The 20,196-nt window shown below is 36.3% G+C and overlaps 1 protein-coding gene across 3 annotated transcripts; it reads right to left on the bottom strand.

Annotated features, from left to right (window-relative positions):
* Positions 1–228: 228 nt before the first annotated feature.
* Positions 229–19,410, bottom strand: RNF170 (ring finger protein 170). 3 transcript variants are annotated; one of them, XM_009575123.1, is made up of 7 exons: positions 19,351–19,404; positions 12,192–12,335; positions 7,330–7,405; positions 5,836–5,944; positions 4,731–4,804; positions 2,675–2,779; positions 229–942 (listed from the first exon to the last, which is right to left on the bottom strand). In XM_009575123.1, exons 2-7 carry the CDS (start codon positions 12,326–12,328, stop codon positions 673–675), a joined length of 771 nt encoding a protein of 256 aa, XP_009573418.1. In that variant the 5' UTR covers positions 12,329–12,335; positions 19,351–19,404; the 3' UTR covers positions 229–672. The 3 variants fall into 3 exon arrangements, with proteins under 3 accessions (XP_009573418.1, XP_009573419.1, XP_009573417.1); XM_009575124.1 differs by having other exon boundaries at positions 236–942; positions 12,254–12,335; positions 19,351–19,410; XM_009575122.1 differs by lacking the exon at positions 19,351–19,404 and having other exon boundaries at positions 236–942; positions 5,836–5,947; positions 12,192–12,328.
* Between the last annotated feature and the right edge of the window lie 786 nt (positions 19,411–20,196).

Raw genomic sequence — 20,196 nt, 5'->3', positions numbered from 1 at the left:
GTTTTTCTATCTAGATCAGAAACTGTGTGTATATTCCCAAATATAAAAATAAAACTGTACGAATTGCATGCTACCGTACATAGTGCAGTTCAACCAATACTGAGGTGTTCTCCTTGTTTTTGTGAAGCATCTGGACAACAGCAAACTGCAGGGTCATAATTGTAATGCGGTCCTTGGGCTTCTTCTTCCACAGAGACACACAAAGCTACTTTTATTTTAAAAAACTCTAGCCCACAACAGAGACATTCAAAAATTTAGCCGTGATAACTGTAGTGTGAAGAATTTCTGGATTTCCTTATACATGTCTCAATTACCCAAATGGATTTTTTGTTAGAAGTCCTTTAGTAGGACTCCTTTTCACAAACCACACACCAAAAAAAGGTGTTTTCTGCTTTGATTACATACAGTTGCTCATCAGGTGGAAGTAGATGAAGGTAGTTTATTACATTATAAAACTAACCTCATCCTTATGAAGTGTATGTAACACACAAATTAAAGATTCCAGTTAAGCATCACCACTTATTAACCTGTCCTATTTGTATAAGATGACCAGCTATGAAATTTTAACTACTGAAACTGTACACAGGCGCCTTACTATATCATACTTATGTTATAGTTCTCTTTTTAAAACATTCCACAACCGCCTCTGCCTTTGGGTCATTTTCGTCCATTTCATCTATTCAGCCGCTGTGTTACCACTTCTCGGTACATGATGGAGATATATATAAGCAGAAGAAAAATGACAAAAAAATCATCCAAGAACCCTAGTATTCCAAAGAGGGCTTCAGGAAGAAAATCCAGAGGTGAAGCCAGGTAGAGCAAGGCTCCAAGCAAGCAGAGGAATATTCTGATGCGAAACATCCAGAAGAGGCCCCCAACAGAAAACATCTCCCTGAAAGCATGCCGCAATAAAGTGGGCAGATCCATAATTCTTTCCATAATCTATGAAGAAAGAAAACAAAAGTTAGTATTTTGCTTTAGCAACAGGCCCATGTTAAATGGGTCTTTTTTTAGTCTGAAGTTTCTATTACTACATAACAGCTTTGGAATCTGCTATTTTATAAGAATTAAAACAAAAAACAGTAAGACAAGACTTCCTGGGTTTAGTTTTGCTGGGTAAAAAGTCAGATTTAGAATATATATGTTTTCAAGAAACAGTCAAACTCTGTTATTCCATACCATAAAACATACATCTAACTCACTACAAAATACATTGGCATCTATTAAGAAGGAAAAGCAGTGACTACTAGAGTAAAACAAATGACTGAGAAAGTAAGAAACAGCAAACAGGTTAACTGGAGTGAAATATTGATCAGAATGGAAGACAGCTAGGGATTGCGAGAAAAAAAACAATAGGCAAGATAGATAGGTTGCAGTTCTTCAGATACACAACAGCCCCTCCCCTGGTATATAACCAGTGATTCACATAAGTTTCCAAAGGATGGATCAAGCTTCAAAGCAAACTGAAGAACCTTTAAATGAATCCATCCCTGGCTCCTTTCCGTTTTTCTACTATGATTCTGTCATCTTAGTGAGGGACTGCTCAATAGAAAATATTCAGGTTTTTGTTGTGAGGCCTAGGAAGGGGTGATCTTTGAAATTCTTTTGATACTGGTTCCTTTTCTACTGTACACAGTTTCTACCCAGAGCCATGACATTAAAATGAGTTATTGCCACGGCTGAAAAGGAATTTTGTATGTGGTTAAGGCAATACACCGTGTATAAATCAAAGACAATTTATCTAGTCCAATTAGGGCTTTAATGTAGACGTGTGGTATGACCTCAGACAGGTTATTGGGGACTAGACACAGATCCCACAGAGAGGTACAATGGAGCCTGAAAGGTAGCTTCAAACTATTCTGGATCTAAAGCATAACTGTTTTGTGGTTTAGAACACGAAAAAAAGAATTCCCGTCTCACACCTCTTTTGTTTCTTTGGACAGTAAATTTTTCTTGCTAATGTTTTGTTACTATATCCAAATCCAATGAACAGATGAAGTCAAGCAGGGAAGTTACTAGTATGCATGCGCGTGCATTTCATCTTGCGAATCAGAACATGCACTTAGAAGACAGGCTCACAAGGCTGACTTTCTAAAGTTTGTAGAACTCCAACCATTTATCTTAGCTAAAAAGTCCTGTTTTCTTCACTCAGAGAGCAGAATAAAGACTGTAATATAATCTAAGAAGAAAATAAAAAAAATCAAGACAGCATATAGCTTGAAATCTGAGGAAGAAAGGCACAGAGTAGAACTTCAGATTCTTCTAATCAATGTAAAGAGATCAATCAAGTGAATATTCTTCCTTGCATGTCATGTATTTCATTAAGTATTTTTACTGACTAATTATTAATCCTTTCAAATTAATGAGTCACAATTAAAAAGAGCTTAATGCATGAATAGGGAACTCAAGGCATATTAGCAGTTCTCACTCACAACAAAAATGCAAATTTCCATACATTTCCACAAATTACAAATAAATATTTTTAAGGTTGGGGGTTTGCTCTAACTATATTAACATCAATTTCCAAAGGAAAACTTGCATAGTCCCTAAGCATCATGAGGAGAAAATTCATATCCAACGGGAAAAAAATAAAAGAAGGGAAAAATAATCACAAAAAATGCTGTTAATCTCCCCTAAAATTACTGACTTCCACCCCAATTTACCCAAAACTTACAGATCTGGGCTGTCCTGAGAATCTCCGATTGTAATCATTAACATCTTGAAATACTTGGGTTGCATCCTGCTGATCTTCACCAAAGAGTGGTAAAAACAATGTTACCTAGGCACAGCAGGGATATCTTGTTACATGTGCAACTGTCTTTTAAATGCAGGCATTGTGAACTCTAAATGAAAACAGTAATTTTCAGTTAACTACATAAAACAAACTTTATTTTAGCTGAATATTTAGTAGCAAAATAAAATGAAAACTACTAACATGGATAGTGCTGCTAAGTTTTAACAAATTCATTGCTTACAACTCTTTACAGAATATTAATTTTTTGAAAGATTGTTAAAAACAAGCATAAGAACCCTCCTTCTAAGAGAGGCTTACAGGAAATTTTTCCAAACACCTAAATGGTTTATGTTTCAGAAGTGGGACAGATGATTTGGAGAATAAAGTTAATTTACCAAATTAATCTATTTTTGTTTCTTAAACTGAAAATCAAATAAAGCAACCAATGAGGCCATTCTTCTTCCATCTTTAGAATGGCCTTGCATTTCAGCAAACAAGCAGCAAAACACATACTTTTCCATATGGATGTTCATACCAAGACCAAGGACAATAATACAGAATAATAAGTTAACAGAAAAAGATATTAATATTCAGCTATTTTGTAAGTACAGAGAATTCTGCTATGTTCTTGGGTAAGCTTTCATGCAAACATAGAAAAATATGTAAGGTCATATTCACATATATCTTATGTTATCTTTCTGTACAGGAGTTTCTGAAAACGTAAGACTGGTATTTGGAAGCGATGTTCAGGTAAAAAATGCAGGTTATCATAGGAAACAGAAAATGCACAGCACTTTAAATTGTTACAATCTTCAACAGCTCCCTCTGTACCTGGCCACTAAACATGTATCTTACATCTGTGCAGCAGTCACATTTAGCAAATGACAGCACGAGCAGATCTACATGCAACTCTTAGCCCTGCCACAAAACTTCTGTATGGCTCATGTTGTTCACGTCTACATACTTCCATTCCTCATTTATAAATCAGACCTCACTTTTCTTACTTCACAGGGTGAGAATGAATGCATAACCATGGAAGCAGTACCACCCAATTTACCTGTTACTCAGAGGAAGGTAGAAGAATATCTATGTAAGGGGAGACACAAAAAAAAAAAAAATCACTTGTTTTCCCCCATCTTCCTCACCTTTATTTTTTGTCTCTCTCTCCTCACTGGCTACATTCTAAATCTACTCATTCTTCCTCTAGTCATACCTTCCTCTGTCTTCTTACAGTCATTTGTCCTGCTGATACACACAATCAAAGCAGGTTATAATGTATGGGCAAGGGCATGAAGCATGTTATTCATCAGAAGCTACCAGCTCTGTAGTTTGTGCACTGTTAAAATAAAGATGTACTTTTGTTAAAACATACACTATAAGACTCAGAGATCCTAAGTGTTAATGAGTTGCAGGGACACATTTCAAACTGACAATATAAGTAAGTTGCGTAGGAAGTAAGTTAATGCTTGCTCTACAAAGCTCAGATTAATAATACATACAAACTAAAAATAGGGACAAAATAAGAAATTGACATGGATAGGTTTTTTTGGCAGGAAGAGAAGGAAGAGAGAGGGTACTTCTCAGAAACCAGGATTATACTGCCTACTGGCAGTCTTCCACAACAGCCAGGTCTTTCAGATGCAAATTCTGGTAAAGAAGTTATATAACATCCCGAACAGAAAGCATGGCAGAATCATACCTGAGATCTTACGACTTTCTGTTTTAATAGACTCCTTTACAGAAAAATGGCTGAGTTATCAGTGCTGTTCACTTAAATTTGAGTTCCAGGAACAATCTGTATTTTTTGAGCCATTTCGCAAAGCAGAAAGTTCAAAAAAACTTAATGTCCACCACCTACGTCTCATATATCCATATTCTTTCAGCTTCTCAGTCTATTTCTTCTGTCAGTCTCATTATTGCAGTTCACATGTGTGCTTTTTTGGTAAGCTATACTAGATAGCCAAACTATCAAGTCCATGATTACTTAAAATATTACCGTTTGTCTGCAGATTGGACAACGGATGGCACCAAGCCATGAGCCATACCTCCAGTAGGCAATAATGCAGGAACCTGATGAGGATAAGTTACAGACATTTAAACTTCTGAGTTGAAACACCCATTGCATGAAATAATATGTTACACACCAAGGAAAACAACAGAAGTGTACAAACAAGTTAGGTTAAATCTACCTTTTCTAGTGTAATTTTGTATACAGCATTCACTGAAGATACCAAGAACCAATGTGTTCAAATTCAATGCTATTAATGAGAAAAATCCTGAATAGGTTCAACTGCATCATTAATTTTAAGGTATTATTTCCTGAAAAGACAGAAAACTTCTTAATCATTAACTGAAGAAGCAAATAATTAAAAAATTTACTAGTTTAAAATTTAGAAGTTACAAAAATGTCAAGAGATGTAAAATTTATCCTAAAAACCTGGCTCTATTATCAGAGTTTCAACAGGTGAAGGAATATATAAATTTGGAAAACAGTTAAATTTTTTCTTTTAAATGATTAGGCATGGTATGCACTATATACTCCATAAAACTAGATGAAAGCAGTGAAAGAATCCTACTGGGAACCTGAAGGAGAGGAAGCAAACTGCTACATGGGGTGTTTGATGTAAATTTGAATAGCTGGGCCTCAAAAAAAAAAGGCGAACACTTTAAGCATTGTGAACGTAGTCTTAATTCTTCAGGACTTCCAAGGAAAAAAAAACACTCTGAGATAAAGATAATACCAAGCAGAATTTTTTACTCTTCCTAAACGAGTTTTTTTAAATGGTACCTTCGCAAGTGTTTTTCAGCATCTTCAGTTTTTACTAACTGGAAATAAATTATACTCTCTGTCCTTGACATTTTTAATTTAACCGCAGTTTCAATCCTGATAGCACAGAAAAAAAGGCAGCACACTCTCAGAGTGACTGTTTATTTACAAATGTATTTTCTCAACAATTCATATAGAAGTTATTTCCAATGCAGACTAGAAGATAAGCAGTTAAAATGAAACAAAGCTTTGCATTAGGGTGACTGTACTAGTGCCAAAAGTTTGTATTTCTGTTCTGTTTTTATCTTTGGGGCTTGGGGTTTTTCTTTCTTACCACAGAAGAGATGTCCACAGTTTGTCTCTATAGGAAACGTAGCCTGTTGCAAACAGACTGGACAGGACATATCTGTATAGAAGCGGTGTCTATCACCAGCAGAAGCATCCTGCTGGAACGGAAAAGAAATGCAAAGTGTTAGAGATACTATTTTTATATAAGTCTACTGAGTTTAAAAAAAAAATAATAAATCCAGTGTTCATTTCCTAGAAGTCAAACAGTCAAATGCAAAACTATGTGAAATGAAAGAGAAATATATTTAAATTAAAAAATCAAGCATACTTAAATGCAAAAACTGATTCACTAAGCAAGTTGTTCTTGTTACCAGCCCATTATTTTCCCTTCATCTGTTATATAGGTATGTGCTTCAATCCAGTATAAGACCGCAAAGAAAGAACCTCCTTGGTCCTTCACATTAAGTTAGGTTAGACATGCTGAAGCATGAATAACAACTCACATCTAGACTGTTACTTCATTATCGTAAGTAGCTCTGTCCAGAGCCAGGAAACTGAGCTGCATTGCTTACCAGTTGCAGTATTTAGTGTTCCCAAGCCCAAGCACAGACATCAGCTTGTGTATGTCACTGCCATGAAATGATTTTCTCCCCATTTTGCCATGTTTGTCTTCCACATAAATATGCACTGTAGTTAAAAATCTATCATCATTTCAAGAAGTATTATGATGAAGGACTCTCCTCAATACTCTCCAAAAGTATGGCTTTTCACTCTAAGGCTTGAGACTCAGCAATTTCCAGTAACCTGCTCTAGACTCTCCCATCCTCTCCCCTACATGTCGGAACTGGGTGCAATCATAGAACCATAGAATGGTTTGGGTTGGAAGGACCTTTAGAGATCATGTAGTCCAACTCCGCTGCCACAAACAGGGACATCTGTTAGGTTGCTCAAAGCCCCGTCCAACACTTCCAGGGATGGGGCATCCACAACTTCTCTGGGCAACCTGGCCCAGTGTCTCACCACCCTCACCACAAAAAATTTCTATGTCCCATTTAAACCTAACCTCTTTCAGTTTAAAACCATTGCCCCTTGTCCTGTCACTAAAGGCTTTGGTAAAAAGTTGGTCTCTGACAATCTTTGTTGCCTGGCTCTTGTTGCTGTGCCGTTGTTCTGCTACACACAGTTTATCAGTCTAAACATCTAACCCCTGTCCTGTGGCAGCAAGCTGTACTCTAGACTTCCCTTCCCTTACCACTAAGTTCCCAGGAACACGGCAGGAAGCACGGAACATAATCTAACATACTCCACCTTGTGGCAAAAACTTGTCTGAAAAAAGAACCAGCCAAGTATTTAATTTTAATTACTAAACTTATCCATAAAAAAAAGCCTACATTATGTCATTACTTGATAAATTTCAAGGATGCCTCTGTACAGTAAGTAAGCTTCCATAACTTTCGAGACCAGTTTCTTCCAGAACCTCAGAGAAGTCTACACTACCCCAAACCAGATAGTTGAATGACACCAACATTTAGCACAGCACCTGCTCAGTTTGAAGCTGCTGACGAAGAGCTCGCACTAGCTCTTGATTTTCTGGGTGTATGTTCTGATGTTCATTTCTGTGAAAGGAAATATAAGCAATAAGAAAAACTGAACACTGTGACCCAACACTGAAAAATAACAGATTGAAAAAAAAAGAAACTTGAACAAAGGGAAAGAAATCATTCTTTCCTGCTATAAAGGATTTTAAAGGAAGTACACAAATAATTAAGGAAACAGGACATTTATTCTAGATTCTAAAGTTACTGTGGACATTTAAAGCTGTACAGCAGAAAGATTTTTCAGAGAGACTCCATAATCAATCATTAAATCATGTTAATACTAGATTTTCATCTGAAAAAAAATTAAACCATTAACCTGCAAAAAATCAAGTTGCTTGAAAGCCTTTATATTTATCATGCAAAAATATTTTTAATTTTTGTCTCCACTGCTAGTTTTTGTACTGTTGATCTACTCATAAATTTCTTATTTTTTTCACTCACTACCTAAGTTATAGAGTTAAAAAATCCTAATTATTTCAATTTTATCTGCTACATGAAAGATTAAGACATAACATTTACATAAGAAGGGGTAGGCAAACTCTTAGATTTAGAATGTTGAATTTATGTAACTATCAGCAGACGGGATATAAAAAGAAATCACTCTTTTTAAAACACTCTTTAAAAAGAAAGACTCTACGGGCAAGAAAACTACAGGTTAGAGATGCCAAGGGGAATCATAGGGAAGGGACTCACTAAAGAAAGGAGGCTGGATATATTACAAGTTTGAAATTCAAAAGCACAATGGGAACAGAATTGGAATTAGAAATGATGCTGACAACATTAAGAGGTGTTGAGTTACAATAAATATGAGTCAACAGCATCATATTCAAAACTGTGAATTTTTATGCTTTATTTATTCATATGGATTTCACTGGTTATACAGTCTGCTCAGCACTGTTGAGGTCTCAGCTGGATTCTGTTTTCCATTTTGGGCTAAATGCATAAAAACACGTAGAGAAGTTGGAAGAAGTTCAGAAGAGAATAAGAACTGCCCACATTTTTTAAACATTAGAGAAAGAGTGAAGAAATGTCAGTTCATACAGAAGACTGCTCATGGAGAAAAAAGGGGACAGGATAAGGCTTTCATTCTATATATGTGAGCAATTATTTCCCACAGTTATCTAAGGTCGGTGGAAAAACATTTCTAACCATTAAGTGTACAAAATCAGAAAAGGTTACCTCAGGGTATTGTGATCTATCTTTGACTAAAAGTAAAATAAAAAAACAGGTTGCACTGCTTCCAGTGATGATCTAGACAAGCTGATCCTGTCAGAGCTGAGGGCTGGACTGGCTGAATTTTTAGGGCATTTTCTGGTTGCAGTCCTATTTACATAATTTTCTCAATGGCTCTAGGAGCTTCTGCAATATTTTCCTTCATTTGATGTGGGTGATCATAATACTGCATTACTGCTATCTTTAACATTTTGTCTCCTTCATTCTTTCTACAAAGAGGAACAGACAAACCCCATATTTTTCATACTAATAATTACATGGTTATCTGTGAAAATAAATTTATTTAACACTATTGTGAGAGACATATATGAAAGTTACATGATGGGAAGCTTACACTAAAATCCTTCTTGCCCACCGTGGGTCTCCATGAGTCAGATTTTGTGGATGTTGTCTGTCATACATCTTACATGTATAAAAGTATTTTCCTGTTTAGATGCTACAAATGAGCATATTTTGCACCTTCAGTTTGCCAGAAATTTGATATATATTGAAATTCAATTCAAACCACATGCAAGTGGAAGGTGTGAATTATAAGCCAGTTTATTCTGATTCCTTCATGAACAACTAATTGCAAATTTGCTGCTAAAGTGTTATCCAGTGAAAAGCTATACTACGCAAAGAAGAATCTTAAGTGCTCAAATTAAAAAAGTAGACATGGTAAAGCTACCTGGGCAATATTCATATATCATCCTTGTACAAATACTTCATTTATATGACTTTACTCTGGTACCACATACTGCGTTGAATACGTGAGAGTATTTGTAGAGCTGTAGAGGCACAGTATGTACAATGTCTGTCACTTATGCATAAGATGCTAAGGTAGCAGAACACTGAGCAATGTCCAGGAGGGGACAGGCAGAGCTCAAGACATATCCAATTCATAACTTCTGTCATGCAATCAGTGTGAGAAAATAAATGAAAGAAATGAAAAACAGTATGGTGCTATGTAATTAAAGGCATTATCAAACACAAGCCAGAAAGAAATAAAGTTAGGTGCAGAGTCCTTTAATTTCCCCATTTCTGAGTGTTAGCACTCCGTAACTTGAGGAAAAAAGTCCCATGACATGGAAAGATTGTACTATGTATCACAAAGGGCCCCACCAAACTATCATTACCAATAGGAGGAAGGCTGCCTACTCATTCAGAGTGCAGGTGCAGTCTCACACAGGGAAAGTGAGGGACAGTACTTATGGGGACTGGTGTATCACTGTGCAATGATGGCCATTGTTAATTTCCAAGGATTAAGATCTCACTTCTGCTGAAAATACTGATTTGATCTTATAATCAAACCATACAATGGGATAGAAAAATGAGAGAAAAAGATCTAAACCTACAGATTCATAAACATGGGTTAGGTAAGTCATCTGGGACAAGTAGGGAATCTCTGATACAAAACACTGGAGGGTCAGGCTCCCTTTAACTTGTTGGATAAACTCAATTTTCACAGTCTCATTTGTGATGTGACAACCTACTTCTAAGTTTAAAAGATGATGGAAAAAACCTGGCTGCATTTTATCAAAATTTGTAACTCAAAGACATACAGGCTTTGCAAAAGTATCTTATAGTGACTGAACTAAACATCTGCAACTTGGTATAGATGTTAATTACTGCTAATAAACTTCTCCACCAAAAGCACAGAGACCTTCAGCTCATGCCCTGATGTGATGCTTCATTGAGTTCTCCCTGCTGGAAACACGTACAGCAACCATAACCCTTAACAGTTCTTCCCGTATTCCACTTCTGTTCTCTAAAATCTACTGCAACATACACTTCTTGCTGCCTACTTTCCCGTTTTATTCAGTTCCTGCAACCTTATTCATCACCCTAAGCTTTCTTTCATGTATTCTTACCCAGGACCTGTTCCTACCCAACTTAAGCATTTCAGATGTTGCATACAGAAGTATGGGTGGCAAAGAGACTGGGGTAATGGACACAGTATAAAGAACACATATACCGCTGTTATTGCCTAAGATAACTAGAGAAGAAAAAGAAAACACTCCTTTTCTCCCCCACTCCCCCTTCAGTGCCAAATAAATAAAGAATTACCATACTTTTTGTGCTACACAGATTTTCTACCATACTGTGCAGATTTTGATGGAGACAATACAAAGGAGGTAGAGGAAAAATACTGAATACAGACAATTTCAGAAGCTACCAGAAGGCACAGCGGAGAGCTAAGAGGATGCTGATAGGACTTTCAGTAGTCAGTCGTACAATGCAGAAGTAAACAAGTGTCAAGACTTCCCAAATATGGAAGCTTTGTGTCCGAGTTTGTTTGCCGCTCCAGAAAATAAACCATCAGGGACATGTAACAGGATCCACAGACAAACTTTTTACTTCGCTCATTATACTGCAGTGGAGTTAGTAACTAGCCCTTTTCTCCCTTCCTAAGTAACCCTTCATCATCGATGTATCATCTCCCTGAACTCCAACCCTGACTGAACTCCCGCTGCTCTTGCCCACTGCTGACCCTTGTTCCACTTGCTTTTTTGTCATGCTCCTAACTTACTTTCCTTCATAAAGTTCAAAAGTAAAATGTTTAATTTTAAACTAAACACTTAAAATTCAAGTCACAAATGCTAAAAATGTCAACATAAGGAGTAGAGAAAGCATAAGAGAGCAGAGGGAAAAGAGGCACTCTTGAAGCCTTCTGAATAACTGAAACAGCCTTGGAAAGAAAAGCAAGGTGAAGTGCATACATTTCTCTTAGATTCCTTTGTTTTCTCCTGGTCCTGAGCAGCAGCACTGCTTGCAGTCCAACCAAGCTTTCCTACTTCTGGTTTCTTTTGTAGCTTGCTCTCAAATACCTCCTATCCCACTAATACTTCTCATGTGGACAGATCCTACTCAGTAAATTCCGTAATACCAATGCGTCACTAAAATTGAGTTCTCTTAGTTGTTAAAACTCTTCTGTGTTCAGAAGAGTTTACGCCCGTAAAAAAAAAAAAAGCTAATCTGAAGCTCAGATTTATTTTCCTGAAACACATAGCTAAGATATTTGTAGGGTGCAAGGAAAAACTCCGAAATGAAAAATAAGTTTTGATTACTTGACCATTGAAGTTATTGAATTCTGAGCTTTATGGAAAGCATATTAAATTCCATTGTTTTCCAGCATATTCATTTATAAACAAATAAGTCAATTTATTCAGGTTTGGGGTTTTTTGGGTTTTTTTTTTTTTTGGAAGGAGACTGCAACTAGAACATACATTGGAAGATTATATCCAATCTTAATTGTGGAGTCATTACTGACAAATCTGTACTTTGTAACCAAATATGACACACCAGCCATATAGACTGTGAATTCGGCTATTTTCATGACATTATTCAGTCTGATCATCTGAAGAAAAGGAAGAGTGAAACTTCACTTTTCAGAAATGCATCATTTCATTCTAACTGTGAATTAAATTATGAAACTCTGCCAAGCAATTAGTTAAACAGAGTAAGTGATCAAACAATCATTTCCTTAATGTCACAAAATTACAGTTTTGTATACCAATGTAAAAATTTGTTGAGAAAGTTAGAATTTTACAAATGCAGGTATGTAGATTAATTCCTGTCAACATATTCTCACCTTAAAAGCGTATATACCAGAGCAGCAATGAAAGTGAAACTGAGCACAACTGCCACCAGTACCTGGTCACTTATTCCTTCTATAACTGAATCATTATCTAGCTTCAAACTCTGAACTTCTGCTTGGTGACTGGCCATCACAGCTCTAAAATGTAAAAAGAAATATATACATATACATACATATATATATATAAAAAAATATACACACACACACACACATTTTAAACATAGTTACAAATAATATGTATACATATCTATTCATATACACAATAAATTCCTGAAGCAACAGATTAGTCATTGCTGGGGGGAAAAAATGGTAAAAGAAGAGGGAACAGATGCATTTTACCAAACACTGAGCTTGCTGCAGAGGACTGCAAAACATTGGTCTTTCGCAGTAGCAAACAAGTCTTAAATGACTGTGTTGTGATCTATAGATTCTTTTTTTTTTTTTTTTTTTAAGACATCAGTCAGTCAGATACTTTACCTGGGAATCTTTACCAAATAACTTGTCTAGGAATAGGTCATTGTTGAATTAGAAATATTCTAAGGACAGTTTATAAAAAGTATAATGATTCTGCATTATCAAGAATTTTAGCTATTACACAACACATCATTGCTGGTAGGCTGAGACAATGTAATTTTTAGAAACCTAATTTTCACCACTTATGTGAAGAAACAAACAAGGACACTTGGGGTTTAGCTGTTTTTAGAGTGTTAAATGCCTATTTGAATATACAGGAATCACCCGATGCACTTTATATTTTATCTGTCTTTTCTATGCATTGCCATCTTTCAGCTGGAAACACAGGAAAAACTTGAAAGAAAAAGAGTATTATCAGGCTTCCCTAGGTAGACTAATTTGGTTTATATTCATTTCACATACACAACAATCAGAATAACTTGCCAATGCTAACTTTTATTACTGTATAGCATTAACCTACAGCTGGAGACAAGCAAAATAAAATAGTTTCCAACACATTGCAACTCCTGTTGCAATCAGGAAGTGAAATGAACTACAGCTGTGCATATTATGAAACCAGGCAAGTGAAACTAACTCTGGCAAATGACCAAAAAAGTCATACTGAAGCTGTGTCCGTTCACAAGTAAACTATTTTTCATACAGAGCTGACAAAAAACCTCAGCATCAGTTTATGAGGTCAGGTAAGACTGGTATCATCTACTTTACTTCCTAGTCCAGTGTGTGTGCCTTAAGCTTGCAAGCTTTCATCAGTGTTTCTCTCTACTTCACAGCTCATGTGTCATGTTTTAATTTGAACCTTGCTGTCTAGCAAACACCACCAGACACTGCCTGGCCATGAATTAATTGCAAAACTGAAACGGAATACAAGTCATCAGGATTTTAGTGCACACCTGTAACGACGACTCTGGCAAGATTTCAACATGCCAGCCTACTGCTAATGTAAAAGTGACATCTTTTCCATAAGATAGCTACTCTCACCCTCTAGATCTTTTCTTGTATGAGTTGTGGAGCTTCTTCCAAGCTTCCTTACATTTGTGGGAAGCCATCCTCTGTAGCAGCAATGCAAGAGAAGCTGATATATTCTAACATTACTGTAAGAAAGGGTAACTGGTATAATTAAGTACCATAAGAGCAGAGAAAACTTATGGAGAACGAAGGGTAGGTTCCTTTAACTGTTGTTTTGGGCTTCCACTATGAAAACCAAAATGAAATAATGAAGCATATATGAAGTGAAACAATAAACTAAGTTATCCTAAGAGTTCCAACCTGCACTAAGACTATTATTTCTGTAACTATAGTTATAATTTTTTGCTCCTTACAGCTTTCCACAAGCAACTGTGTCATAGTCTAACTAATGAAATGTCGATTAGTATTTGGAAAGAGTAATTTTTCCCAAAGCTGGAACACCAGTGACTCATCAAAAGCCATGTTTAAAATAGGTCAATATTGACACAGGTTTCATATATCTAATGAATAAAAGATCAGATGTTTGTGGAAAGGTCTTACTTAGGATGAAGAGCCTACATAAGGAATCACAGCATTTCTCTCTGTAGCTAGTTACACAATTACATTGCTATAGTTAAAGCCATGAGGCTAAGGCGTTGTGGAAATTTTCAGAGCAGCAGTTCCTTGGTGCTGAGGATCTGGACTGGTAGGTGTGCTGTGATATGTCCCCAGCTCAATATTCCCAACATGTATACTTTATTTCTTTGTATATCCAATCCTGAAGAAGCTTCTCTCTCTTACAATACATCATTCTGGGATGCTCATTTTCCACAACTCTCTCTCAGGCAGCGTGCCTATATCTTCAACTCCTATGTTTTCTCTCCTTAAGTACCATCATCAGTCCATTAATTTATACTGTGTCACACTGTCATTTCTGGGTTGACCACTCAGTACAAAACCAGAAGTAAATGGCAAGGAACCAATACGTGATGATTCCTCATTTGTCCTGCATCAGCCCTGCCAGAATAGACCAACATGCTAATAACAACTACATCCCATTAAGTGTTACCTTTTTTTTTAGAAATATACACTGTGGCAGAGACATGTAAGTGCTTTAACTGCACCTTTGGAAGGCAAGTGTTTTTCACACTGACACTTGAAAGGCTTCCTGTGTCACTGCTTGCTCGGTGCACTCTGAAACCAACACATGAATTGTCAGTATCACACAAAGTTAACCCAGTTTTCCTGAACGCCTTCAAAACATCCACTCTAGAGCTCTCTCTCCTTCTCTGCATGTTCCTTGCAATAACACTCTTAATCCTTATCTGCCTACCATTAATAGTACTCACTACATCTGCTTGCCTTCATTTCTGCTCATGCACTCTTCTTGAAATACCAAACTGTGGTGCCAAGGTTAGCAGTAGAATAAGAAATACACAGATCCTCACCTTCTCTTCATTCCCGCACATAATGCCAGTTACCCGGATCTACTTCACCCCTTCACTTACCACATACCACTTCCCAATAACCACTTTCACACAAACTTAGTGTCGAAAAGAAATTCCTGGCTACATAAAATGCCACTCCCTCAAACACTTTGTCTTCACTTACATATCAATACTGCCAAGATGTATAGAGGGGGGAGTGGAATCTCGGTCTCAGTCTCTCTCCCAGCTGCTTCTATTACTAAATTCTAGAGAAGATGGGCTATCGGTGCTTAAGGCTCATGTTATTCACGTTTTAACTTACTTGCTGCTTCTGGACAGCCAACAAGTGCTGAGCATATTCCCCTCATTACCTCTAGCACCTTTTCTGAGTCACCCCATTGCACAGGAGGGCTGACATGAATTGTGTAGACTAGGAACTACAAGCAGAAGGGTTTCACCTCAAAAGATCAATACATACTTTCTCAGAATAGTCAATTCAAGCCTCAGTAGGGACAGTAACAATCTCCTCCTACTCTTATCTCTGGGTTAGCATGTAAAAAAAGCAATGGCTACAAGGAGAACACTGCTAAAATATACTATTCGAAAATTGTCTGACTGAAGGAGGGAGGAATTTTCTGATCTCAAGTCTGTTTTGAACATTTTCAAACAAAATACCTAGAACTGCAACCTTGCAGTTCATGTTTCTTCAGGTGCAACTACAACTGCCAATGAACATATCTGCAGTGGTTTGAATGCATAATAGAGTAGCTAAGCTGTAGCTGTCCTAAAACAGCTGCTAAGGAATCTTGCCTCCCACTGCATGTGTTTAGCAGTGGTGCTCTTTCAGTTGGTACAATTCATAAGCAGGCTACAGGAGACTTAATTCTTAAATGATGTAATGAAGACCCTTCAATCTTCAGAGACAACCAGTATTGACAAGGACTAAGTGTATGTCAGAGAAGACTTCTAGAACCAGACTTTATCACAGATATCTAATATCTCCTAATATAATAACCAGTAATAACTTCATGTCATTTAATAGCAACTTGATGTGGTTTGTATGAAATTCAACCTTTTTATGTTGACCCATTACATTTGTCTGGATATGCAAAAATAGCAGTATTTCATCAACCTTTTCATCATATAATCCTTTTCAGATCAGCGTTCTACACCACAGGCTTTCCAGACATTAATTTCAAAGCTGTTCTTTCTTCTCTGTAGATTTATGCTTCTTTTTGTTTCTTTTTATAATTACAAAGAAGATTTGAATTTTTTTAATGCTGTGCCTCTATTCTTTTATACAAGAAATTAATTCCTGTCTACACTAGCTCTCTGAGAAAAGTATCAAATTAATAGAATGACTTCAGGAAAAAAAAGGCAGTAATTGAAAATAGATTAAATTTTGAGAATTGATTTTTGGTTATACTTAAGATTTTTTCTCTTTTTAGCCATTTAACAAGGATAGCTTTCTTAAATGAAAGAATAACCCCACCCTGTGTTCTGATTAGGGGATGAAAACCAAACCACATCTAACCGTACTCACATCAAAATTGGAATTTATACAATCAACATCAGAATGTTAAAAGTATCAGTTGCAAAGTTTAAAAATCCGACAAAAATGTTGGACCTTTTTCCTACTTTAAAAGCAACAACAAAAGAGCCCAAAACTTAATTTCCAGTTTCATTTCATCTCATCTTCAAACTACTGGCACTTGCTTGAAGTAAAACAATACAACTGCCAGTGAGGGGAAAAAAGACAAGGAGTTACTCTTCTATTCCACTTGGGCTAGCTAAGTTACAGCTGGACTTTGCAGCACAGTACTTAAACCGAGATCAGGTTTATCTGCATTAGGATTCTTGATGGCTACAGAATCTAAACAACCTCAGGCTGAATTGTCCACAAAATGCTTGGAAATAGAAAGGATTGGAATTTATCGTTTGTAAAATCACACAGTTTTGCTTGTAAAAACCATCACAGACTAACCATCTGAGCATAAAATCACCTTGTTTATTCTCAGTTTTTCTAAGACTGATCACCAACAGAAAGCAACATTAATTTACTTATATTTCAAATAAGAATCTGCAGGCCTTAAAAGTTACATTTCTCCCTCTATGGTTAAATATGAACAATGCATGCAGGTTTATGCAAAAAAAGGAGAACCATAATGAGCAATACTGCAATTACAATGTCTTTTATTCCTGGAAACTCATACAGATCACATTGAAATGTGAGGGCATGAGAACACACACTAGTGTGGATGTATTATTTCTTCATTTTTCAGACTTGAAAAGTATTATGAAGACTTTCAATGTTCAACATACAGCACAGCTAGAACAATACCCCATGCTATGATTCATAAAGAAATGAAAAACAATCCAATTTTTGCCATGATACATTAAACACTTGTTGCCAGCTACCAAAGACAGAATATCCCCATAGTTTTCTGAAGGATTTGAACTTTTTCAACTTTATCAGGGAAGTACCATATGCTAATGCACTCTCAAAAACACAGATTTTTAGAACCCGCTACCAAACAAGCATAGTGAAAAAGAAGTAAGAGGCTCTCTTCTCTCTCTTCTGAGAAGTATGCAATGAGATAACACACAGGCAATTTGTGAGATACAAATTCGTAACCAAGAGCAACATTTTATTGACTTCGAGAGCATAGTAAGATTTGCTCAACATCTGAAAGATACCTTGGATAACAATGTGTCCTTTCTGGGATGGGCTGGGAGTGAACTGGATGAGAACAACGGGGTTCAGGACTTGGGTTTGGTTTTTTTTTTTTACTTCATTTTTATTTTGGATATTTTCTTCTTGCTGCAGTACTGGCAACCACCCTCAGTGCTTGAAAAAAATTATAAAACGAAGACAGGGGTGGTGGACCAGGGTGGAAGTCAAAACCTGTAATAACTTTTGCCTGTTGTCTTTTATTAGCAGAAGCATTACCCCCTCCTTAAAAATGCTTGTAGAAATTATGTGTTTTCCAGAGTAAGTGAATTCCTCTCCAACTAGTAAAATACTATGAGTCACTTTTTTTTAAGACCAGCTTTAACTCCTCACAATTTTGTTCCATGGTAAAAGGAACAAAAAAAAAAAAAAAAAATCGTTTGTGTCCATTCATATCAACAGGTTTCTAGTAAGATTGACCTGTTTTAGAAAATAGAAATCAAGTTTTAAGAATTTAAGCATACTAAAAAAGAGCATATTCTGTAACCCACCCCGTGCATGCATATTACTTATATTGAAATATCTAATAAATTGAATGTTTTTCTTTAAGAGAAAAACAGACATAAATTTCCAAAATAAAGGCAAATTCTTAAATGTGGGGCAATAATTGAGACCCCTCTCACCATAAGTTATCCAATTACTTCTTACTTCAGGGTAGCAGCGGGTCATGGCCATTGTCTGTGGTGGAAAATGGGGCTTTGGGAATGGATTTGACCCAGCAAACTACATCCTACAGTTATTTTTACTCTCCTTCATGAAGAACTCAAAGATATGCCTAGACTGCATTCAGAAAGCGTTAACAACAGCAGGCGTTAAGCATGCATGATGAATTATAAATGTATAAGCAGCACTGAAGACTCTAGCATGAGTTTACCAGCCTAAATCCTAAATCAGCTAAATCCTGAGCTGATATATCTTATCTAGGTACTTTAGTGTACTAAAGTTGGACTTCGAAACAGTGGTGTAGACATATCTAACTTTACAAAATAGAAATAAGGGAAATGATGGATGGTGTACTCAGAAAAAGTATTTTTGAGGAAACAGGATTAATTAGCTTTTCATTTTCATGAGCATAGTCTTATTTGGATAAAGCACACACAATAATATCTAGTATTAAGTATCTCTCTACATTTTAAAAATCAGAAGGAGACCACCCAAAGGGCACATTTACTAAGAGAAGTAAAAAAAAAAATCATATATAGCAATACAAATTGACAAGATACATTTTGTGAGAAGGTTATTAAAACTGACTTGGGAGTATCTTACTAGGATTTCATGCAGTCTGTTAATAGAGCATTATTATGAGGTAGCAGCAACTTTGGAGTCACAAATCAGCTCAGCTGGTTATAACAGCAAAATTATAAACAAACTCAGCTGTATCATATTCAGTTATCTCTTCACCATAAACCACCTTTGCTTTCAGGATTCTGCTGATTACATTTATGTGCATGCATACTCATAAAGAGAAAGGAAAAAGCCCAAAGAGTCTTGCCAAAATAGGGGACAGGGCAATTTCAGTAGGCAAATAATAATTTTGTTTAATATTCCTTAAGAACTGACCAACTGAGGCACTCGCCTGGTAAAGCAGGTCTCTGCAAGGTCTGAGGTCAGTAGTCTCTGAGGCACATTTTTTCCTAAAGAGGAAAAAAAAAAAAAAAGAAAAAAGAAAGCAGGTATTCTACTTTTGCTGGCGGAATCATGCTTTGCAAGTTAAAAAAACTACAGATGCAAACTGCAGATGGCATTCTGTAAAGCAAAATAATCCCAAATTAATACACCATTCTACTACTGGGAAAACAAAAAGTCTCCCAAGTTTCTCTCATGAGCTTGAAACTATGTTGATGGTTTGAAGCAAAAAGACAAATTCAATGGTCTGTATAGCATTAATATTTGGAATATCTGTCTGGATGACGCATGACCTGCATAAAACAATCCCCAACAAAGTCTTCCACTGCTTTATGAAGTTAAAACACACTGAAAGGTATAGAGTTCTTAAAAAAAAAACAGAGGGTGGAACTGAATTCACATGCAGACAGGAACAGGAGAAAGAGCCTGCCAATGCCTGCAGTTTGGACATCTGACTTTTCTAATCAGACAGGAAGAGAAAGGAAATAATGTCACTTAATTATAATAATATTTACTGAAATATGGTAATACTTCAGCTAAGAATGAAAAGGCTTTACATCTCTTAAGAAAAGTGCCCAAGAATTCTTTATTGTAGACAGCAATGCTTCCTCACATCTAAAACAAACAGCAAGACAAAAAGCATTACTGTATTTGTTTGCATCAACAAAATACAAAAAGAAAACTACACGTCAGGCAATGCAGAGCGGGAAATGGCTACATAAAGGAAGAAAACCTTAAACGCTGAAATACACCTGTGAAAGCATTGTTTGTCAAAAGTACCAAGCAAATAGCTTAA

The sequence above is a fragment of the Fulmarus glacialis genome, unplaced genomic scaffold, assembly GCF_000690835.1.
Source record: "Fulmarus glacialis isolate BGI_N327 unplaced genomic scaffold, ASM69083v1 scaffold7763, whole genome shotgun sequence".
Lineage (NCBI taxonomy): Eukaryota > Metazoa > Chordata > Aves > Procellariiformes > Procellariidae > Fulmarus > Fulmarus glacialis.
This window is presented reverse-complemented; position numbering and strand designations above follow the sequence as displayed.

Bases quoted from the DNA above. Each gene is read 5' to 3' on its own strand.
- RNF170 (XM_009575122.1), bottom strand. From the start codon at position 12,328: ATGGCCAGTCACCAAGCAGAAGTTCAGAGTTTGAAGCTAGATAATGAT. The intron at 7,406-12,191 runs GTGAGAATATGT...TTCCTTTCACAG, and splicing joins CTGGTATATACGCTTTTAAG to AAATGAACATCAGAACATAC. The intron at 2,780-4,730 runs GTAATATTTTAA...TGCTGTGCCTAG, and splicing joins GTCCAATCTGCAGACAAACG to GTAACATTGTTTTTACCACT.